The following is a 25270-nucleotide window of genomic DNA, read 5'->3' on the forward strand; positions in this document are numbered from 1 at the left end:
TCGCTGATGGTGCTAGTTGAGTGTGTGCAACGACAGGTTCAGAGCGGGAGGCATCTTCGCATGCACCATGGACAGGGGATTGGCGTGCACGCACAACAGCAGAAGAAGTAGTGGTGTCACCCGCAGACACTGTTTCTGGACCCTGGGGTTCGGCCCACTTAGTCGGGTGCTTTGCTGCCATGTGCCTGATCATGCTGATGGTGGTCAGGCTGCTAGTTTTGTTACCCCTGCTGATGCTGGCCTGGCAGGTGGTGCAAATGGCCTTTTTGGGGTTATCGGCAGAGTCTTTAAAAAACAACCAGACTCGGGAAGACCTAACATTTGTACTGGCAACTTCCGTCGTGTTGGCATTACGAGGAACGCTTTCCCACCTTGTGTCTGCGGCCACCACACTGCTTCTTCTTGCCTGTTGTGGTGCTACACCTCCCTCCCCGTGTGCTGCTGTCCTCGCTCTGCATGTCCCCCTGCCAGGTTGGGTCAGTTACTATATCATCCACCACCTTGTCACCCACTTCCGCACTCTGGTCCTCCTCCTGACTTTCGGGCAATTGTGTCTCATCATCCTCATCCACCTCTTGCGACAGTAATTACACTTTCCCACTGTCGCCTTTGTGTGACCGTGGCTGCTCAAATATTTGGGCATCGCTACACACGTTCTCCTCTTGACTTGCTTGAAGCTGGCCGAGCGAGAGACCGAATTTACAAATGGAAAAGTGAACAGCTCTTCGGAGTGTCCAAGTGTGGGATCAGTTGTCTCCAGGCACTAGCCATGGTGGGAGGAAAGAGGATCAGGGTGAGGAATATGCGGTCCAGACTCACAGCTACTGAGTCTTGACTGTGTGGAAGACAGGGTGGTGGTGGTGGCAGTGGCAAAGTGACTGGAAGCATTATCTGCTATCCAACCAACAACCTTTTGACACTGCTCTGGGTTCATTAGTGGTGTGCTGCGGTCCCCTAGTGATTGGGACAGGAAGGAAGAGCGACAAGATGTGGGTGTTTGTTGTTGCACAATTTCAGCTAGTCCACGACCCCGTCCTCGGCATGCACCATCACCATCACGTCCACTTCCTCGTCCCTTGCCACACACCTTGCCCATTTTATATGGAGGACCATATTTTCCATGGTCACAAGAAATGGCTGATTTTGGAATGCAAATATATGTGATCGGCGTATCTACATATTTAGTGATTATATTGCATATATATGTATATTGTATATCTATAGGTTTATAGGTCACATGCATGTATACTGAGTATTTATAGGCCATAATTATTTATATACATCTAGTAGTTACTGACCTCATTATCAGCATGTGCATGGACTTTATGTATTACCTCATTTCTCCACGTTTGTTATTGGCCAAGGTAGCCATATTAGGTCTGCCAATTGCAATACGGTTCCATTCGTGTTGCAATGGCAACTACTATGTCATTATATATACTTACAGTGCATTGTGAAAGTATTTGGCCCCCTTGAACTTTTCTACCTTTTGCCACATTTCTGGCTTCAAACATAAAGATATAAAATTCTAATTTTCTTGGGAAGAATCAACAACAAGTGGGACACAATCGTGAAGTGGAACGAAATTTATTGGATATTTTAAACTTTTTTAACAAATTAAAAACTGAAAAGTGGGGCGTGCAATATTATTTGACCCCCTTGAGTTAACACTTTGTAGCGCCACCTTTTGCTGTGATTACAGCTGCAAGTTGCTTGGGGTATGTCGCTATCAGTTTGGCACATCGAGAGGCTGAAATTCTTGCCCATTCTTCCTTGCAAAACAGCTTGAGCTCATTGAGGTTGGATGGAGGGCGTTTGTGAACAGCAGTTTTCAGCTCTTTCCACAGATTCTCGATTGGATTCAGGTCTGGACTTTGACTTGGCCATTCTAACACCTGGATACGTTTATTTTTGAATCATTCCATTGTAAATTTTGCTTTATGTTTGGGATCATTGTCTTGATGGAAGATAAATCTCCGTCCCAGTCTCAGGTCTTTTGCAGACTCCAACAGGTTTTCTTCCAGAATGGTCCTGTATTTGGCTAAGTCCATCTTCCAATCAATTTTAACCATCTTCCATGTCCCTGCTGAAGAAAAGCAGGCCCAAACCATGATGCTGCCACCACCATGTTTGACAGTGGGGATGGTGTTTTGAGGGTGATGAGCTGTGTTGCTTTTAAACCAAACATATCGTTTTGCATTGTGGCCAAAAAGTTCGATTTTGGTTTCATCTGACCAGAGCACCTTATTCCACATGTTTGGTGTGTCTCCCAGGTGGCTGTTGCAAGCTTCAAACAAGACTTTTTCTGGATATCTTTGAGAAATGGCTTTCTTCTTGCCACTCTTCCATAAAGGCCAGATTTGAGCAATGTACGACTGATTGTTGTCCTATGGACAGACTCTCCCACCTCAGCTGTAGATCTCGGCAGTTCATCCAGAGTGATCATGGGCCTTTTGGCTGCATCTCTGGTCAGTCTTCTCCTTGTTCGAGATGAAAGATTAGAGGGACGGCCGGGTCTTGGTAGATTTGCAGTGGTCTGATACGCCTTCCATTTCAATATGATCGCTTGCACAGTGCTCCTTGAGATGTTTAAAACTTGGGAAATCTTTTTGTATCCAAATCCGGCTTTAAACTTCGCCACAACAGTATCTCGGACCGGCCTGGTGTGTTCCTTGGTCTTCAAGATGCTCTCTGCACTTGAAACAGAACCATGAGACTATCACAGAGCAGGTGCATTTATACGGAGACTTGATTACACACAGCTGGATTCTATTTATCATTACCAGTCATTTAGGACAACATTGGATCATTCAGAGATCCTCATTGAACTTCTGGAGTGAGTTTGCTGCACTGAAAGTAAAGGGGCCAAATAATATTGCATGCCCCACTTTTCAGTTTTTAATTTGTTAAAAAAGTTTAAAATATCCAATAAATTTCGTTCCACTTCACGATTGTGTCCCACTTGTCGTTGATTCTTCCCCAAAAAATTAGAATTTTATATCTTTATGTCTGAAGCCAGAAATGTGGCAAAAGGTAGAAAAGTTCAAGGGGGCCAAATACTTTCACAATGCACTGTATACCTATTTATAGGCTTCAATTGGATATAGATATTTTTGCATATGTTATACATTTTTTTCACAGGCCTGACGTTGAGGGGATCAGGGGATGCACTTGACACTACTGGACTGGCCACCCATCTGTAGTCAGGGTGCGCACCCCTGATCGCCGCCATAGTCAGTACTGCTCCCTCTTATCAGCGCTAACCTTCTTGTATACCCGACGCCATGCGGCTCTGGCGTCCGGGGCGTGTCTGGGTTGCCGGGGCAGCGGGACGGATGATGTAGTCCCCCGCCCTGCTGCGTCCGGCATGCTCGGGCCCGCCCGGCTGCCGGAAGAGGTGCGGCATCGTTTTACGATGCGCTGTTTGGTCTGACATCACTGCTGTGTCATATTTCTACACCCACTGATGCACCCTTAGCCACGCCTCCTGACAAAGCCACGCAGGCGAAAAGCGCGTTGAGGCGCGCTATCAGCTCTCTCCTGGCAGAGCCCGCACACCGCACACAATATGTCACAAGGTAATGTTACTGCTACACCTGTGAACAGCACTAGTTATATGAATTTAGTTTGTGCATTAAAACGCACCATATACGAGTTCACATCGATTGTATGCTAAGAACAATTTACATCCTGGATGTGTGTATGTGAACTTATTTGTGGATACTGGACCAGCAGACTACATGTGCCCGCTTATTTACGGGCTCCGCTGTAATTACCGGAACACCCCTTATAAGCGAGGCCATAGCCTGACCACATTATAGTATATGGTTAATCCGAACAGGATGGGTTAATATTTGATTACTATTCTCCCTGCAATCTTTTTTATAAATGTATACTGGTGTTGTTATATATACCAATTTGCGGTTGAAATAGAGTCTCTACCATGGGGGATATGGTCTTCTTTCGTTGGCTTTTTTCATCCGCTAATTTTGGTCGTGTCTCTCACATTAGCCACCATTAATGTAATGTAATTTTTTAACTTCTCTATTTATAGTATAATAAATGCATATTTTCATTAAGAGCTTTTTCTCTGGCTATTCTTTTGGAGACTTGTGCTATTTGTAAGTATAGCTGATATTTTGGCTACAATTCTCTTCCCTTTGGTTTAAAAGTTATATGTGATATGTCTGACAAAACCACGGTTTTAAATATCAGGCCTGTAATTTACTAATACTATTCTTCACAGAGACCTAGTGTGGATAGCTTGACTGCAACAGAATGGAAAAGGAGGCCAATATTTTCCACGTTCAGTTCAAATTTCTGGATTTTTATCGCTGAAATATGAAACAGATCTGGTTGTATTCTGCAGTGCTAACAAGCAAATGGAGCAGAAAAATGATGTTCTCTGGATTGCTTTTTAAGCAAATAACCAGGATTAAGATAAAAAAAAAATTGGCCCTGTCCCCTGATATCTGGGGCTATGTCTACAAATATCTGTAAGATCAGCAGCAGTAGGAAAGTGCTATGGACCCTCTTGCACTATATGCAATGCAGTCTGCCACATACACTGCCTGCCTGCCTAACTCCTGCTATCACCACTGATTATATGCAGCTGGATTAGTCCTCAGAAGGACTGTTAGTTCAGATGGATATATAGATATGCTGTGGAATACTTTTACTAACTATAAACAAGCAAATCTCTCCCTGACTCAGCAGCACCTCTCCCTACTCTGTCGGGTTCCAGGGTAGATTGTGACGAGCATGGCGGCGCCCGGTCTAATATAGACCTGATGACGCTGTGCGGCCAGCCAATCACTCTAATGCCCACAACAAACATGGCAACGGCATTACAGTGCATGGCAAGTAATCCCTGCATGTTCACTGGCTCTCTAAAGAGCACCAAACATGCAGGGCGGGGACCCGAGTTCCCACCAGAGCAACCCAGAAATACTCGCCGAGCACCATGATGCTCGGGTGAGTACCGAGCAGCGGCGAGCACGTTCGCTCATCACTAATCAGCAGCTGTAGGCATGGACCGGCTCATTGATTGACAACTTGCTCTGCGGTGTATCTGTGCAGAGAGCGCTGTCAGAGTGCAGGGGCGTGCTTACAGCAGCCGATCACTGTGCTGTGGCTGAAGCTGCTCTGTGCTCAGGAGTAATATGATGTTTACACAGATTTATATAATTGTACAACGGTTATGTGACCACATTCTGATTAAAGCGGATCTGCCACCAGATTTTACAATATAAACTGCATACTAAATAAATCTCTTAGACCTCATGAGAATGGTGTACTTACTTTGAAAATCCATGTCAAAATTGTATAATTCTGATTAAACAGTTTTTTTTCATGAGTCCATCTCTAGATGGACATATTAAACGCTCATTGTAATATCAGGAGGATAAACTTCAAAAAAAGTAACATACAGTCATTTTGATATAGCTTTTCAAAATAAGAACATCAGTCTCATCAGGTGTAAGATCTATTTATTAATGTATGCAGTTAAATTTCACAACACTAAGGACGGATCTTATTTAAAACAGTGCATGAACAGAGCCGAGTGCAGTGCTATTCAATAAAGCCTTTGGTGGACAGGTCTGGTCACATACTTCTCCATCAGTGCCCATGTTATAGACCAGAGAGGCGTACTGTGAGGCTGTGGCACTGCAATCTCTAGCAGGCTGGACTATGCAGTCACTTAAATCAGAGTTGCCAAACCGGTGGCCTGGAGCCACATATGGCCATCGATGCCGGTCTGTATGGCGATTGCCTAGCAGTCTAGTTTCTACTCATCTGTAGTTTCCATGATAGTGAGTAGAGGAGCATCAGGTAGCACCATAGGGATAGCTAACTTATAATGGTGCACTGTGTGGTCATGTTGGTGACCAAGCCATCATCTAGGTAAGGAGTAGAAGTAAAGAGGTGGCCGTATAGGAGTTCTGCTATAATCATTGTAGCTTACAGAAGGGAACAAATCCACTGTGACAGCGTCTCACATAAACTACTATGGAGAAAAGCTGAATCCATGATCCCTTCCTTTCTGGATTTTGAATGGGAGAGAAGAGGACCTTTATCCGCCTGGTAGGTGGGAGTCCTAAATATGGCAGCATCACCTAATAAATATCTATGCAGTTATATTTATGATGTTTTATTGCGGCTATGGGGTTGGTTCAATCTGACAATATGACCAAAAAAGATTGTGCGCCTCTGCCATGAATGTTGCTGCCGCAGAGGAGGTGTACATATGGTGGTACTGAAGTACAGCATACAGGTTGAGTTATAAATATTTAATCGCCATGTCACAATTACTTCCAGTAATTTACAGGAAAACACATTTGTACAAACATAATAATTAAACGCACCCAATCATCTGTCAATGACAAAGTAAAGTTACATGCTACAAGGATGGTATCTAGATATAAAGGCTGACAGTGCAGCGGGGAATAATATTGATCCATATCCATTCTCTTAAATATAGGGGAGCTTTTGTACAGACAGAATGTGGTAGAAGTAGAATTTTGTTTTCACACCAATGCCATGAAACAAAGCAAATCATTAAACATCTCATATTATATCGCTGTGGTGTATTTTGTAGATATAAGGGATGGACTAGAGGTCAGATATGCATGTGTGCAGCCTTGGCAAGATGGACGATCCTAACAGAGGCCTCCGGCATACTCATCATCATCATCTTCTTCAACATGAGAGCCGCCCGGTTGTGTTGGCTGGGATACACCGTTCTGTGAGGCTGCTGGAGATTTCTTCTTTGTGCCACCTCCTGGAACCACCAAGCTCAATGCCAGCTTGGCATACTGTCACAACACAAATTACATGTAAAAATGTGTCTCAAGTTTTACTGTGTACATTAGGCAAAAACCTGTCTAGTTTCACAATATTGCCTCTTATACTTTCCATTTGCTAGTCACCATTTCCATATGCCTCTACTTTTTGCATTCTGCATATTAGTCTGTGAAATCATGGACCACCAAGCTCCCATTGTAATGGCCAGGATTAGAGAAAACTCTGATCCTCACTATTTATTTCCAGAGATGCCACTTTAAATATTAACTGCTAAATTTAAAGTGTTGGACAAAGAAGGAGGGCTACCGTAAGGCTAGGAGCTAATAAAGGCACTCAGGCCCACAAGGGGGATCAGTGTAGTAAGAACATGTAAAAATGCTTTGGAACACGCTCTGTTATAAAGTATATAAAGTATTATGTAAGTAATTAAAGGGGTGGTCTGAAGTCCAAGGTAATTTTCATCCTAAATCCCTATCTATTTAGTGCCAAAATCTAAACCATTTGCAATACTCAAATTAAAAATTCCCTATCCTTCCCTGACTTTACTAACTGCTTTTCTATATATTTTTTTTTTAGTTCCTTTTTGATGACGTTTTGTTTGAGAATCCAAATGCATTCTGGGATACTTAAACGAAGAATCAACAGGGGGCAGAGGCTGTGGTCACTGTCGCAACCCCTTCCTGAAACGAAATGTCATCAGTGACGCTTGTTTCAGGGGCTGGTTAAGTAACTGCGTGCTGTGCGATGTGCACTATGACGGCGCGTGCTCTGTTACCGACTCAGATCAGCAGTATTGGGCCGCCGACAAACAGTGTTGTCAAAATACCCGGCGTGCAGAGAGCAGTGACGTCATTTGTGGGGAGGATGATGCTCTCTGCACATCGGGTATTTCTGAAAACTAACTCTGTTGCCAACTCTTTACTGCGGATCTGAGCCGACAACAGAGCATGCGCTGTCATAGTGCACATCGCACAGCACACAGTCACTTACCCGGCCCCTGAAACATCGCACAGTACATAGCAGGGGCACATTTATAAGATTATCTCAGCACAGGAACATTTTATTTTTTTAACATACACAATTGTGGAACTCATTTTTATTACAAGATATATTAATAAAATGTCTTTTGTTTGAGAGAAAACCCCTTTAAGTAAATAAACTGTAATTCTCATACATACGAATTCCCAATGTGTGTCTAAAATTCTGAATATTTTCAAAAGTTCAATTTCTTATCTACATCCAGACAGAAATTCTGGAAGAGGAAATATTGATAACAGAGCACTATGGGGGCATCACTAAAAACATTTTTTGTACCATCTAACAAAAAATGTTATATTTAATCACTGGACAACCCTTTTAAAGTGTCATATTTTTAATGGCTTTTATACGCTCACTAAATATTCAAAAGGACACTATATGGGAACTTACATCATTATCCATGTATTTAAAAAGAGGCGAATTGCAAACGTCATACACCTGGTCCTGGTCCTGCTGATCGTACCCTTCTAGTAGCTGTTCCAGTGCAGTACAGTCCTCACTACCACTGAAACCTGGAATACTAAACAGATAAATACATTAGTGTACTATGTGCAGAATACGATTCAAGGTTAGATGCAATCAAGGAGTAAATGACGAATATAGTGAATAACGTTAATTATTTAGTATGCAGTACTATGAGACACAATGAGAAATAATTCTATTTTAATCTGCCAACCACTCGCCTCAACAGGTGCCGGACCATTTAATTAAAGTTATACTAAAACTATGTGTGTGGATCACTACTGTTACTTCCACTTTTATTATATTGTCTCATCAGAGGGGGTCCGATCTGAGTACCACAGCCACACTGTGATCCTGTAGCCATGGTGGGGAATGAATCTTCCCAGGCTTGGACTATAGTTTTTAGTTGCATAAACAGAATTTACAACTTCAGAATCCAATTAGACTACTCCGGTCTAAATATAAGTAACCACAAAAAGACCTGATCAATTCAGTACACAATGGATATATTTACATATCTAAACCCATTAGTCTAGAAAAGGATTGCAATAAAACCATGTCCTTGTGTGGATATACAGAAAGTATCTGACATGTAATATTCAGAAAAGTTGAGAAAGTCATTTAAAGGTTGCAGAATATTTGACACCTTTCGAGACTTTTTTCCTTAGAAAACAAACAATGTAAAAAAAAATATGTATGCAGATTATTTGTGATGCAATCCACTGGGTTAGTAAATTGTTTTATTGTAGACAAGGTCACACAATTGAGTTATTATTGATTTCCATACTAAACAATACACGGTAATTCAATGAAAAAGCTCTTTGCACAAGAACGCTGCGCTTGACAGCTGTCAGGGGAGGAAGCATGAACCATTTTACTATTAGCAACATGCTTACTCTGCAAAATGAGTTTATTGACGAGCCCTGCATCCCTCTAAAATATAAGAAATGGAAAAGAAAGAGCCGCAATTGGGAGAACTAATAGGAGTGCAATTAATGTGCAGCTTGAGTATAACTGAGGCTTCATGAGAGTTACCAATCTCATCTTCCTTCAACAGCTACAACATCAAAATGGTTTGTTGCCTATAGAAAACGTTTAGATTTCAGCTTTTGCTTTTCCAGCGTAGTTTTGACCATAATAAAAAAATGATCTGATTGGGTGCTAAGGTATGTGTCACGAGTTTACTGTGACAGAGAGGAGCCAGAAGACCACAGCGTCTGATTACACGTACTTCTGCACTGATTAGAAGCACTTCTCCCTCATATAAAATGGTGTAGGTTTCTGTCAGAGGTGCAGAGTTTATTTTTTTCAGCTTGGAGTCTCTGAAGTTTCTTGCTTAGATGATCTCCGCTGTTCAGTATTGGCCACTCCTCTCTCCTACATATACTTGCTTCTGGCAATCTTGCCAGTGTTAAGTCTTGTACTGCCTGGTGAGGAGTGGAGTGGAGGTGTTGGTTTTTGGTAGAAGCATTTTGGAGAATTGTTCTGTGACTGTTACTTGGTGTTTTGGCTGTGTGCATTGTCCCTTCCTCTTCTATTTTTGTTTACCTCTCTAATTTCTTTGGTGTTTCCCTGTTGTCTGAGAGTGCATATGTATGTTTGGTATTTTCATTTATCCCTTTATGTCCATTCCTTGTTTGTCTGGTTTGAGTATTTACACATACAATATATACACTATTCCTCCCCACTTCCCTGGGTGGGGGTGGGGACAGATAAGGGCCGATTCAGGAGCTCAGCAAGGTATGTGACCCCAGCATCTTCAACATCAGAAGTAACCTGGGGATCAGGGATAGCTAGGCACCCCTAGTGTTAGGGACAGGGAAGAAGCTCCTGGCCTTGGGTTATCAGACAACAGAATTAGACAGTATGCTTACATGGAGAACTTCATAGACTAGGTTTAGACAATCATCATAATCTGGCCATTCAAACACGCAAATTGTGGATGTGAGTGGGTCCATGAGTAGCTCTCTGTGCTCACACACATCACGGAGATGCCTGCCAATACATGCTTTATTTTCATCCAAAAACAGACCATAACAATGTAGACTGACATTTTTTTTTTCACAGATCTGAGATACAGGTGGAACATCATTCACGGACACTGGCACGTAGGCTACCATTAGTCAGCCCGTGGTCAAATGTGCATGCAGACAGCACAATGAAAATAGTTGATTAAATGTAGCATTAAAACGAAAAAAAACAAACAGCATTTACAACATTCATAGTGTATTATTGTCTAAAAGTGATGCCCTTGTGACTTTTATGAAACTTAGCCATTATAGGACTTCCTGTCAAAGACCCGGCATCTGTCCACCCAAGAGTCCATTTGCATATTTAGATAAGTATTTTGCAAGTCAAAACGAATAGAGGATCTAAAACACAGAAGAGGTGCAATTCATTCCATTAGGACATGTTCACATTTTAACCTCAGTAAGTAAAAAACCAGGAGTGGAACAATCAGAGGAAAAGTATAATAGAAACACGTCACCACTTCTGTATTTATCACCATCTCCTGGTTTTGGCTTAAAAATACGGATGTACTGACCAAATACTGAATGTGGCCTTATAGTTTATGTTCCCTAACTAGTTTGGGCTTTACTAAGTGTAAATGGGGCCTAACTGGCAGACTGCAATGATGTGTCCATACTGCTCGTATCAGTGGGTGGGAATCATGCTTTCTGCTATGTAAATGAAGGAAATATTGTCCGGTAAACGATGCATCTACAGTAGGGTTCTGTCTCCTTTAGCGCAGATCTTGTTACCTGTAACTTTCTCTGACACACTTCTCTGCAGCAACAAAGTCATTCCTATGAAGATGGACTAACACCTGAGCAATTGTTTTCTACATAAAATAAGAAACATAGTCAGCAAAAGGAAATGTTGTTACAAAGGACAAAATTCATAAAGCATGTACATCTATTCTTTTATTGTGTGGCGATGAGAATTCATCCTTGTTCTAAGTTTTTGCCCCGTCTCCCCTACATACAGACCCCCAGCTGGACATTTGGTACATGATATTGTCTGTAAAGCGCTGTGGAATTAATGGCGCTATATAAGTGAGTAAAATAAAAATAAATAAATAAGTACACCACATCAGATGTGATGCAGCTGAAAGTACCTGGGTTCGTGTAGTGATGTGAGCTGGGAATCTTTTATCTTGTCTGTGGTCATTATAAATGACAGGTTTTAAATTTTTTCTGGTTGCAGGGAAAGGTTCCTGTAGCTAGTGGCGAGGACAGGGAGCTTCTGACAATGATGCTTCTTAGATTTGGGGGCTGCCTAAAAAGTGGGGGGTCTGGAAATCTGGAATGTAGACTAATCTTTTCGGCATCTTTTTGTAGTAAAGGTTGTAGTTTCTGTGCAGCTCCCTTTAAGATTCAGAACCCACCCGAACTGAAGGAAGGGGGATCTTGACAAAAAGAAGAGGTCAGACTGAACAACCTCATTTTTTAAATATATAGACTCCTTCAGACATTTGATAAAATCCACCATCATAGACAAAAACAGGAGACAGGCATCCAACATGAGTACCCAGGAGAGAAAGGCCATACAATCTTTGAAAACCAACAAAGAAATCCTCATTAAACCTGCTGACAAGGGTGGTGCAATAGTGATGATGAATACATCAGACTACATGAAGGCAGCAAACAGACAACTGATGGACACGCGCTACTACAAAAAATTGGAGTCTGACCCTACACAGGACTATTACATGGAACTAAACAAGTTGGTATCTTGTCTGCCTGGCAAATCCATATGACCTGATACCAGAGAGTCCAAGAATAGGGACATTGTATATGCTTCCCAAAATCCTCAAATCTGGAAATCCAGGAAGACAAATTATTTCATGTGTGGGCACCCTTACTGAGCAACTTTCTGGATGGGTAGAGGGTGTTTTTAAACCCCTGGTAATGGATACACCCAGCTACATTAAGGACACAACTGACCTACCGAATAAACTAGCAGCAATAGGTCCTTTACCAGAAGGAACCATCCTGGCCACCATGGATGTGCAATCGCTGTACTCTAATATCTCACACTAGGATGGATTAAATGCCTGCAAAGTCTTCATGGAAAATACAGGAATTGATGCCGATTCTGTGGTGAAATTTACAAAATTCATCCTCACCCACAATTACTTTGAATTTGATAACAATGGCTCCACAGTACGCAAATCTTTTCATGGCCAAGCTTGAAAGTGACTTTTTGTCCTCATTACCATCAGGCCTCTGGCCTCCTATTGTTACATTGACAATATTTTAATAATCTGGAGTCTGAGCAACAGCTAAAAAGGATCCATGAACACTTTAATCAATTTCATCCCAACATCAACCTAGCACTCAACTACTCCTGTACCGAAATTAACTTTTTAGACACCATCATTAAGCTACAGAACAATGAAATAGAGACATACCTGTACCAGAAGCCAGTCGATCGTCCAACATACCTTAAATGGGAAAGTTTTCATCCAAAACACAAACTCTATTGTCTACAGCCACCATCAGATACAATCGGCTATGTTCCAACCCTATGGATAGAGACAAACACCTTGGTGGCCTCAGAAAGACCTTTCTGAATCAGGGCTACCATCCAAGAACAACTGAGAACCAGATTACAAGAACCACCACAATATCAAGGAATCACCTCCTACATTACAAAACTAAACGAGAAAGCAACCGGGTACCTCTAGTAGTCACCTACAATCCAAATCTGGAGGCGCTAAGGAGAGCTGCACGGAAACTACAACCCTTACTACAAAAAGATGCCCGATTACAATCCATATCTACAGCCCCCCCACTTATGTGTTTTAGGCAGCCCCCAAATCTAAGAAGCATCATTGTCAGAAGCTCCCTGTCCTCGCCACCAGCTACAGGAACCTTTCCCTGCAACCAGACAAAATGTAAAACCTGTCATTTATAATGACCACAGACAAGAGAAAGATTCCCAACTCGTATCAGGACTACAAGATCCCAGGTACTTTCAGCTGCATCACATCTAATGTGGTGTACTTAATTATATGTACCAAATGTCTAGCTGGGGGTCAGTATGTACTAAGTCTGGATGATAGCGTACCATACCTTATAACAAGTCGGATAATTTTCTATTTCTTTGTACATATTCTTCTCTTTTAGTATGGACACAACAGCTTCATCGAGCCTGAAAGAACAGAACATAAGTAAATGAGCATTTCTATTACACTGACATGGTGGGGGCCAAGCTACAACTCCTTGCATTTGTATTGTACATATGTCAAAGGCAGCATCAACGCCAACTGGATTATCTATTATGTGCAGCAAATCATTACATTACTGAGGACATCTCAGTGGCTTTGTCAAGATTGGTGCTGACAAGAATACACTTTACTTATAATGTAGTAGCTGTACTTGGCAGCGTCGACAGGGTCACAGAGGTCAGAAACAAGAATAAAGTGGCAGACGTGCAAGAAAGCTGTTCACCGTCCTTTCTGTTCAGGTTTGCTTGGAGACAACACTGTAGCCATATACTGGTCAACCCGAAAATAAACCTTGCAATATGCCACCAATGTTTATGCAGCGACTACTCATACAATACACAACTAAAATGGTTATTATCCCTACAAGGTTGACATGTAACAGACACTATAGAGATTCGCCCCATTACCAAGAGAAATGGTAACAACCAGCTGCCAATTTATTCTTTCATTTCCAATGGCACAATGAAAAGTTGTAAGACAATGTTTTCTAGCATTATCAAGTACGGGAAATTTAAGTACCGTATTTTTCGGATTATAAGATGCACTTTTTCCCCCAAATTTGGGAGGAATATGACCCTCAGCATCGCCCCACTCCTGCCACCACCGTCTCCCTGAAGCAGCGACCCCGCTCCACCGCTGCCGCCCCCTCCGGTAAGCTACCGTTGAGTCGGACTATAAGATGCACCACCGTTTTATTTAAAAAAAAAAATTCCCAATTTTCCACCCCAAAATTTGAGGGGCGTCTTATAGTCCGCAAAATACGGTAATTACTAAACCAGATAATAATGTCCTTTTGGCCTCTGCCAAACAAGTATATGTCCTTTTTAAGCTGAAAGGCTGTGTGTGACGGATGCCAACATATAGCACCCATCACAGACATCCATTTAACATATACATCATGAGTTTTTAATGATGTATATGTTAAACTGATCTTTTTATAACCTACGGGTGATGATGGATACTGCCGATAGCGTGACAGGAACCTATAAAGGAAAACAGTACCGGCGAGCTCGCACTAGAAGTCTTGAAGCCTTGCCTAGAAGTTCCACTGCTTGTCGTAAACGTTCTTCATTCTGTAGAAGATACAATGCTTACGATTTACCAATGAAATGTTGAAGAGTGTATTTGAGTGCTCTGTATATAGACAATGCTGTTAGATATTTGTTATAGTGCCCACCGCTGTACTTCTAATCGCCTCTCAAGACTTCCTCCAGATGTGTCCAGTGTCTGGTCACACAACCGCAGTGGCGCGGTCCCACAACTAGTATCCTCGTGTACAGGGTGACAATGGTTCTCGCTAATGTGGAGGCCACCCTATAAGAGCGGCTTCTGAGAAGCATTTGTCATTAAATACAATAGGTGGGCATTCTGAAAGGGAATCAAAAGGACAGCAGGGGGTGCTTTAATCACAAGAGCATGTTTTTTAAGTTATTAAAATTGATAGAAAAGTAATATTTATTGATGGGATAACCCCATGAAATAATTACTGTGGGACTACAGCAATATACACAGGAGCTTGGAAAATTTGGTTGTAGTGACCTAGGGCATTCTTGAATTGATGCTATAAAATATGGTCCAGTCATATTGGCCCACAATTATTAAAGGGGTTGTCCGCTCCAAATCGATAAGTCTGCAGTTACTCTGTTAGACTGCAGACTCATGAATCCCCCCAGCGCACACACTGTGCGCTGCGGGGATTCGCCGGTATGTATGGGTTATACAGTTGTGCTCAAAAGTTTACATACCCCACCAGAATTTTTGCTTTCTTAGCCTTGTTTCAGAGAATATGAATGATAACAAAAAAAAAAACTTTCTCCACTCATGGTTATTGGTTGGGTGAAGCCATTTATTGTCAAACTACTGTGTTTTCTCTTTTTAAATGTTAATGACAACCCAAAACATCCAAATGACCCTGATCAAAAGTTCACATACCCCAGTTCTTAATAACGTGTATTGCCCCCTCTAACATCAATGACAGCTTGAAGTCTTTTGTGGCAGTTGTGGATGAGGTTCTTTAATTTCTCAGATGGTAAAGCTGCCCATTCTTCTTGGCAAAAAGTCTCCAATTCCTGTAAATTCCTGGGCTGTCTAGCATGAACTGCGCGCTTGACATCTCCCCAGAGTGGCACAATGACATTGAGGTCAGGAGACTGAGATGGCCACTCCAGAACCTTCACTTTGTTCTGCTGTAGCCAATGACAGGTCGACTTGGCCTTGTGTTTTGGTTCGTTGTCATATTGGAACGTCCAAGTACATGCCATGCGCAGCTTCTGGGCTGATGAGTGCAAATTTGTCTCCAGTATTTGCTGATAACGTGCTGCATTCATCTTTCTTTCAACGTTTACCAAGTTTCCTGTGCCTTTGTAGCGCACACATCCCCAAAACATCAGCGATCCACCTCCGTGCTTTACTGTAGGAATGGTGTTCCTTTCATCATAGGCCTTGTTGACCTCTCTCCAAATGTAACATTTATGGTTGTGGCCAAAAAGTTCAGTTTTGGTCTCATCACTCCAAATTACCTTGTTCCAGAAGTTTTGAGGCATGTCTCTGTGCTTTCTGGCGTATTGAAGGCGAGATACTTTGTGGCATTTGCGCAGTAATAGCTTTCTTCTGGCGACTCGACCATGCAGCCCATTGTTTTTCAAGTGCCTCCTTATTGTGCATCTTGAAAGAATCACACCGCTAGTTTTCAGAGAGTCCTGAATTTCAGCTGTTATTTGTGGGGCTTTTTTTGCATCCCGAACAAATTTTCTGGCAGTTGTGGCCGAAATTTTTGTTGGTCTACCTGACCGGGGTTTGGTTTTTACAGAGCCCCTGATTTTCCATTTGTTAGTCACAGTTTGAACGCTGCCGACTGGCATTATCAACTCCTTGGATTTTTTTCTGATCCCCTTCCTGTGATATACAGTTCAACTAGCTTTTCCCATAGATCTGTTGACAATTCTTTTGCTTTCCCCATGACTCACAATCCAGAAACGTCAGTGGCTGGATTAAAGATGCAAGAGTCTGTCTGGATCCCAGAAACTCACTCAGCTTTTATGCACACACACTGATTATAAGCAAACAGGTCACAGGTGAGGATGTTACCTTTAGTAGCCATTCAAACCCATTTGTGTCAAATTCTGTGCATGTTATCAGGCCAAAATCACCAGGGTATGTGAACTTTTGATCAGGGTCATTTTGATGTTTTAGGTTGTCATTAAGATTTAAAAAGAGAAAATTCAGTAGTTTGACAATAAATTGTTTCACCCAACCAATAACCATGAGTGGAAAATTATTTTTTTTATCATGAATATTCTCTGAAACAAAGCCAAGAAAGGAAAAATTCTGCCGGAGTATGTAAACTTTTGAGCACAACTGCACATACTCCATGGAGCGATGCTGCGGCCTCTAGTCAGCCATGTCCACAGGTCGGCCGCGTCCCTAGATGGGGCGTGGCCTCTCTCAACACAAGTGTATGGAGCGAGGCGGCGCTGGTGGGCCGGGGGTATGTATAACCACATACATATCCTCCAGGACAGACTCAGAAACCGGCAAATCCCCGCAGCGCACAGTGTGTGGTGACAAACAGCATAGAAAGGAGAAATCCAGCTGTTTTCCCAGATAAAAATATGCAAATAGTTGAAAAATAGGCAATCCTGGTACTACAAAATTATAAGAATAAATCCTACGCGTTTCAGACTAAAATGTGTATGAAACATGTAGGATTAATTCTTACAATTGTGTAATACCAGGATTGCCCATTTTTTATCTATTTTGGAATAAAGCTATTTGCATATTTTATCCGAAAAATGGCTTGATTTCTCCTTTGTATACCATCTACAATCTGTGCCTGCATGGAGCATGCAATAGGTTTATATCAAGCTTTGCACCATTCTCGCTTATAATTTTTTCTTTAATATTGTACTCGTAAGTTAAAAAATGCAGAATGCTGAAAAAAAAAATGCAATTCTTGCCAATTTTAAACTTTTGCGCAAGCCATCTTAGTTCACAACCAAAGCTGATCTAATAAATGCAGGCAATAGGCAATTGTATTTCACAAATAGGGATGTGGTGGCATTAGACATTCTGATTAGAGATGAAAAGTCACTTTTGATGGAAAGTTTATGGAAGATTGGAGAGAAGTTTAAACTTCAATTTTTAAAATGAAGGCAAATTACAACATTTGTAAAAAAACAAAAAAAAAAACTTGCAACAAATATTTTTTGCGCATTCACTTCTCATTTTGAGAGATAAAATCCCCTAAGTAATCAAAGAAATGTCACTGAAGCTACAGGAGAGTTTATGGGTTACCTGGTGACTTCGCAATGATATCTCTTCCACGGTGAAGAATTAGCGAGGCTCTTGGAAATGTCAAACTACATTAAGCCTTCATTGACCCTTCTAAGAGTCATTACAAATATAGAATGCTATAAAAAGGCAGGACTCAAAGAGGGATTTTTGGTACTCACCGTAAAATCTCTTTCTTGGAGCCTTCATTGGGGGACACAGGGCCATGGGTGTATGCTGTTGTCGCTAGGAGGTTGACACTAGGTAAAAAAAGAAAATAGCTCCTATTCCGCAGTATACACCCACCTACAGCCAGTGAGTGGCTAAAGCAGTAGGAGGAACATAAAATAATTAACTATGCAATGCCCAATGGGGCACAACCGTGAAAACTAAATTAGATGCCCAACAGGGCAAACTGGACGTATGCCCAAAATCAGGGTGGGTGCTGTGTTCCCCAATGAAGGCTCCAAGAAAGAGATTTTACGGTGAGTACCAAAAATCCCTCTTTCTTTATCCCTTCAGACACAGGACTATGGGATGTCCAAAAGCAGTCCCTAGGGTGGGAGAACAAAGGATAGCCACAGATTAGCTCTGACTGCGGGCAACCGCCGCCTGCAGAACCTTCCGTCCAAGACTGGCATCAGCCGAGGAATGAGTGTGGCCCTGTAAAACCTTGAAAAGGTGTGGAGTGAAGACCAGGTTGCGGCCTTACAGATCTGAGAAGCTGAAGCCTGATGGCGAACAGCCCAAGAGGCCCCAACCGCCTGGGGGGGTGGGGGTGGGGGGGGGTTTGTCCGAGACGTGATATGCCTCCAAAATGGTCGAGCGTATCCAACGGGCGATGGTTGACTTGGAAGCAGGAAGGCCCTTGCGACGCCCTTCAGGGATGACAAACAGGGCATCCGAACGCCGAAGGGAAGCCGTTCTAGAAAGGTACACACGTAAAGCTCTAACCAGATCCAGTTTGTGCAGGGATTTCTCCCGTGGGTGCACTGGGGCCGGGCAGAAGGAAGGCAAAACAATGTCCTCATTGATGTGGAAAGAGGAGACTACTTTCGGCAAAAAGGAAGGCACCAGCCTGAGCACTACCTTGTCTTGATGGAAGACCAGAAAGGGTGACCGACATGAGAGGGCTGCGAGCTCTGCAACCCTCCTAATAGAAGTAACAGCCACCAGAAAAGCCACCTTTCAGGAGAGAATAGAGGCTGAGATGTCCTGAATGGGTTCAAACAGGGGCTGTTGGAGGACGCTTAGGACCATATTAAGGTCCCATGGATCCACTGGGGGGCGATAAGGCGGCGCCAGGTGAGCCACCCCTTGTAGAAACGTCTTGACCTTAGAAATAGAATTCAAAGCCATGCCAGGAACACTATCTTGTAGCCGGAGGTCACAATCTCCTCGACCCAGGCGTCTTCTATTGCCGAGACCCAAGAGTCTCGGAACAGAAGTAGACGGCCGACCACCCTGGGAGAAGTCCCAGGTGGGAGTGACCCGTCATGCTGAGGAAAATCTGTTGGATCGTGATCGTGATCCAGAGGGCTTGGAAGAACGACCCTTTGGGCGCCAGTTTGGAGTGGGCCTAAAAGGTAGGCTTAAGTCTCTCTCGCTGTGCTGGGGTACGGTCCTGTTGAGAGGAGGGGCCAGGTTGAGCGAACTGACGAAAGGACCGGAACTGAAGGGAACGTCTCCTAGGAAAGGGGAGTTTAGGTCTCGGCTGGGGAAGGGAGGTGCTCTTGCCCCCAGTGGCATCAGAAATTATCTGGTCTAACTTAGACACAAACAGCCTGGAGCCTGGAAAAGGGAGATTTGTTAGTTAATTTTTGGAGGCCGGGTCGGCGTTCCAAGCCTTCAGCCAAAGAATTCTAAGTATAGCAATGATATTGCTAAAGACGCGGGCTGAACAGGCAGCGGCGCAGGGAGCAGATATTTCCCTGCGTGGGCGATCTGATCATCTAGGTCAGCCAGATCGTCCGGGGAAGCCCCCGTTAGGATGGCCTGCCTAAGCTGTTTGGCCCATGCGAAGACTGCTTTTGATACCAAAGTTGAGGCGAAGGAAGGACACGGAGGTGCCAGCAGCCTCGAAGGCTGACTTAGCCAAGGCCTCAACCTGTCTATTCGTAGCGTCCTTGAGGGAGGAACAGTCTGGAAGAGACAGCACCGTCTTGGCCGATAGACAAGAGACGGGAGGATCCACAGATGGGGACTCTGTCCATTTGCTGACAAGATAGTGGTTAAACGGGTATAGCATGTCTGTTTCTTTCCAGTGAAGCGCTTTTCTGGATGCTCCCACTGTTTCTGAAAGACACCGTCAAATTTTGTATGGTTAGAAAAGGTGCGCGCCGGGAGCTTAATTCTCTTGAAGGAAACAGTAGTCATGAGAAGGGCTCTCGTCCTCTTTAACATACAGGGTCTGATTGACGGCCGATATAAGACTGTCAACCATGTCCTGGATCTTAGAATATTGGTCTGTGTCGGATCCAGAGTCAGAATCTGATGTCGTGTCAGATCCCAGAGCGACCTCTGGGGAAGAGGTGCGAGATGCAGGGAGCATTTTGGAGTCAGGAGAGCTGGAAGACGAACTTGTGTGAGTCAGTTTCTGAGAACGTGCTCTCAGTCTGCCCTTGGGAGGAGGGGGCAGGGGTGCCTGCGAATCGTCCGTGGGAACGTTCGGAGCACTGGTGGCCGTGGATAACATAGGCAAGCGAGCAGAAAGCCATTGTCAGACCCGCGGGCCACTTAGTACTGCAAAGAGCACAGGCGTAGTATGTGACTGTGAGCGGGACGGACAGAAAGCTCCCTGGGTTTGGGCATATGTGCCTAACCAGGAAAACTGCAGAGGAGGGAGCCTGTGGGTAGGAAAGGAGTGTGTTGGTGCCGGGGCAGGACCTACCCGGTCTGGAATATCCACAGTCCAGTATCCCCCGTCGGAAACTCCGGAGCTGAAGCTGAAGGGAGCCGCTGTAGGAGGTGTTTTGTTAGGCATCTAATTTAGTTTTCACGGTTGTGCCCCGTTGGGCATTGCATAGTTAATTATTTTATGTTCTTCCTACAGCTTTAGCCACTCACTGGCGAGCTTGGTGCCTGTAGGTGGGTGTATACTGCGGAATAGGAGCTATTTTCTTTTTTTGCCTAGTGTCAACCTCCTAGCGACAACAGCATACACCCATGGCCCTGTGTCCCCCAATGAAGGCTCCAAGAAAGAGATTTCACGGTGAGTACCAAAAATCCCTCTTTATGAGTCCTGCCCATTATAGCATTCTATATTTGTAATGACTCTTAGAAGGGTCAATGAAGGCTTAATGTAGTTTGACATTTCCAAGAGCCTCGCTAATTCTTCACCGTGGAAGAGAAATCATCGTGAAGTCACCAGGTAACCCATAAACTCTCCTGTAGCTTCAGTGAAATTTCTTTGATTACTTAAGGGATTTTATTTCTCAAAATGAGAAGTGAATGCTCAAAAAATATTTGTTGCAATTTTTTTTTTTTTATACAAATGTTGTAATTTGCCTTCATTTTAAAAATTGAAGTTTAAACTTCTCTCCAATCTTCCATAAACTTTCCATCAAAAGTGACTTTTCATCTCTAATCAGAATGTCTGATGCCACCACATCCCTATTTGTGAAATACAATTGCCTATTGCCTGCAATTATTAGCTTTGGGTGTGAACTAAGATGGCCTGCGCCAAAGTTTAGAATTGTACAAAAATTGGCAAGAATTGCATTTTTTTTCAACATTCTGCATTTTTTAACTTACGAGTACAATATTAAAGAAAAAGTTATAAGCGAGAATGGTGCAAAGCTTGATATAAACCTATTGCCTGCTCCATGCAGGCACAGATTGTAGATGGTATACAAAGGAGAAATCAAGCCATTTTTCAGATAAAATATGCAAATACTGTAGCTTTATTCCAAAATAGATTAAAAATAGGCAATCCTGGTGTTACACAATCGTAAGAATCAATCCTACACGTTTCATACACGTTTTAGTCCTTACTAAGTTTTAGTCTGAAATGAGTAGGATTTATCCTGTGAATATGCCATAAAAGTACAACATGGAAATAACTTTTTAATCAATTATTGGTCAAAGTCCAACCTTTTTTTCAATTCTGCAGAAAAATGACACGCAGGCACCAACTCTTCTATTGTGAATGGCAGATAGATGTACAGATAAGCGTGTTCTTTCATCCATTTATGCATCTCCCATTCAGTTTAGGGAGCTCTTACATATAAGTGATGTAGGCATACAAAAATACAAGCGTACCTCAAAGACGGATGCAGACTGCTGATATAGATGGACAGCTTTTTCCAAATTAACGTGTTCGATGAGCCTGAAATCAAATGATAGAAAAGAGTCATTCTGTGATCAAGAGAGGACCGAATGGAGCAGACAAGCTTATTTCTGATGGACTCACTTCCCGGCTCGCTCTAACGCCATAGCAGCAGTGTCAGGAGTGCCGTTTTCCAGAAACATGATGCTGGCTTTCTCTATCAACTGGACGGCTTCAGGAAGTTTCTGCATCTCCTAATAATGAAAGAGAAAAAAAAAAGTAATGAAATATGTAAATGTTCTAGCTCTCAATCACCAAGGATACCTAGGAGAAACGACCAAGAACAGGCAGAAAGTCGAGCAGCAAATCTACGGCCTCTAGGGGTTTATGCAACCAAATCTCACCTTCAGCATCATTCCTGCTTGTTCATAAGCTCTGTTAAAATAAAATAATATATTATAGAAAAGTAATTATAATAATTCACATAGTTGTTGTAAATGCAATCTGTGATTGTAAAGACATGGAAGTATAGTAATACCATCAAGTACCACCATCACCCTGAACCCTACAGATTATTGTATGTACCTCTGTATAAACAGAGAGGGCGAGTATTGTATGGCTGCTCTGGGCACCTGTGTTAAATGGATCCCTTAAAAGAGTGTCCATCTGGCTGGTGTACGTCAGGGTTACTATGCACATTATAGCAAGACGACTAGATCATACTGAATACAGGAGTCGCCCTCTGCACTTCTGCACTCAGCGACAACAGAGGGGTCAGGAGCCGCCCTCTGCACTTCTGCACTCAGGGACAACAGAGGGGGTCAGGAGCCGCCCTCTGCACTTCTGCACTCAGGGACAACAGAGGGGTCAGGAGCCGCCCTCTGCACTTCTGCACTCAGGGACAACAGAGGGGTCAGGAGATGCCCTCTGCACTTCTGCACTCAGGGACAACAGAGGGGTCAGGAGCCGCCCTCTGCACTTCTGCACTCAGGGACAACAGAGGGGTCAGGAGCCGCCCTCTGCACTTCTGCACTCAGGGACAACAGAGGGGTCAGGAGCCGCCCTCTGCACTTCTGCACTCAGGGACAACAGAGGGGTCAGGAGCCGCCCTCTGCACTTCTGCACTCAGGGACAACAGAGGGGTCAGGAGCCGCCCTCTGCACTTCTGCACTCAGGGACAACAGAGGGGTCAGGAGCCGCCCTCTGCACTTCTGCACTCAGGGACAACAGAGGGGTCAGGAGCCGCCCTCTGCACTTCTGCACTCGGGGACAACAGAGGGGTCAGGAGCCGCCCTCTGCACTTCTGCACTCGGGGACAACAGAGGGGTCAGGAGCCGCCCTCTGCACTTCTGCACTCAGGGACAACAGAGGGGTCAGGAGCCGCCCTCTGCACTTCTGCACTCAGGGACAACAGAGGGGTCAGGAGCCGCCCTCTGCACTTCTGCACTCGGGGACAACAGAGGGTCAGGAGCCGCCCTCTGCACTTCTGCACTCGGGGACAACAGAGGGTCAGGAGCCGCCCTCTGCACTTCTGCACTCGGGGACAACAGAGGGTCAGGAGCCGCCCTCTGCACTTCTGCACTCGGGGACAACAGAGGGTCAGGAGCCGCCCTCTGCACTTCTGCACTCGGGGACAACAGAGGGTCAGGAGCCGCCCTCTGCACTTCTGCACTCGGGGACAACAGAGGGTCAGGAGCCGCCCTCTGCACTTCTGCACTCAGGGACAACAGAGGGTCAGGTGCCGCCCTCTGCACTTCTGCACTCAGGGACAACAGAGGGTCAGGTGCCGCCCTCTGCACTTCTGCACTCAGGGACAACAGAGGGTCAGGTGCCGCCCTCTGCACTTCTGCACTCAGGGACAACAGAGGGTCAGGTGCCGCCCTCTGCACTTCTGCACTCAGGGACAACAGAGGGTCAGGTGCCGCCCTCTGCACTTCTGCACTCAGGGACAACAGAGGGTCAGGTGCCGCCCTCTGCACTTCTGCACTCAGGGACAACAGAGGGTCAGGTGCCGCCCTCTGCACTTCTGCACTCAGGGACAACAGAGGGTCAGGAGCCGCCCTCTGCACTTCTGCACTCAGGGACAACAGAGGGTCAGGAGCCGCCCTCTGCACTTCTGCACTCAGGGACAACAGAGGGTCAGGAGCCGCCCTCTGCACTTCTGCACTCAGGGACAACAGAGGGTCAGGAGCCGCCCTCTGCACTTCTGCACTCAGGGACAACAGAGGGTCAGGAGCCGCCCTCTGCACTTCTGCACTCAGGGACAACAGAGGGTCAGGAGCCGCCCTCTGCACTTCTGCACTCAGGGACAACAGAGGGTCAGGAGCCGCCCTCTGCACTTCTGCACTCAGGGACAACAGAGGGTCAGGAGCCGCCCTCTGCACTTCTGCACTCAGGGACAACAGAGGGTCAGGAGCCGCCCTCTGCACTTCTGCACTCAGGGACAACAGAGGGTCAGGAGCTGCCCTCTGCACTTCTGCACTCAGGGACAACAGAGGGTCAGGAGCCGCCCTCTGCACTTCTGCACTCAGGGACAACAGAGGGTCAGGAGCCACCCTCTGCACTTCTGCACTCAGGGACAACAGAGGGTCAGGAGCCGCCCTCTGCACTTCTGCACTCAGGGACAACAGAGGGTCAGGAGCCGCCCTCTGCACTTCTGCACTCAGGGACAACAGAGGGTCAGGAGCCGCCCTCTGCACTTCTACACTCAGGGACAACAGAGGGTCAGGAGCCGCCCTCTGCACTTCTGCACTCAGGGACAACAGAGGGTCAGGCGCTGCAGCAGAATTAAAACAGTAGGATTGCCATAAAGCAATCCCTGCGCTACCTTGGAACAATACATGAAATTAAGATCAAACCTCAAATTCACCCTGCAATAAATGATTCACAGTTAATTTATCCATTTCCACAAATGAATGTTGGTGAGGACCCAGCAGAAGCATGTATACAAAAGATCCTTAAAGGGTGGTCTCATCACATACAACCTACTAATCAATTTAGTCTCTGCATTTGTCATCGCCATTGCTTTGCTCCAACACTGTAGCAAAATGAAGAAAGTGCTGGATCTGCCTATGATGGACATTAATGGCGGCCCACAGACCTCATTGGCTACAAGATGAATCTATTGCCAACAAGACATTTCCACTTCAGTAGCAGAAGAAATACACTGTAAAGTGGCAGCGATTCAGATGAAGTTA

The 25270-nt window shown here is 44.4% G+C and overlaps 1 protein-coding gene across 1 annotated transcript in view; it reads right to left on the bottom strand.

Annotated features, from left to right (window-relative positions):
• Positions 1-6275: 6275 nt before the first annotated feature.
• NAPG (NSF attachment protein gamma) overlaps positions 6276-25270 on the bottom strand; it is a 32853-nt gene continuing 13858 nt past the window's right edge. Inside the window, exons 5-12 of the mRNA XM_073679033.1 lie at positions 22478-22508; positions 22218-22327; positions 22067-22133; positions 14540-14610; positions 13383-13461; positions 11067-11146; positions 8233-8362; positions 6276-6815 (exon numbers count right to left, since the gene is read on the bottom strand). Of these exons, the coding sequence (XP_073535134.1) occupies positions 6660-6815; positions 8233-8362; positions 11067-11146; positions 13383-13461; positions 14540-14610; positions 22067-22133; positions 22218-22327; positions 22478-22508 (724 nt within the window). The 3' untranslated portion in view covers positions 6276-6659. The remainder of the gene's footprint in view (positions 6816-8232; positions 8363-11066; positions 11147-13382; positions 13462-14539; positions 14611-22066; positions 22134-22217; positions 22328-22477; positions 22509-25270) is intronic.

The sequence above is a fragment of the Phyllobates terribilis genome, unplaced genomic scaffold, assembly GCF_046119375.1.
Source record: "Phyllobates terribilis strain yellow unplaced genomic scaffold, ASM4611937v1 Scaffold_4__5_contigs__length_816908805, whole genome shotgun sequence".
In the NCBI taxonomy this organism is placed as follows: Eukaryota; Metazoa; Chordata; class Amphibia; order Anura; family Dendrobatidae; genus Phyllobates; species Phyllobates terribilis.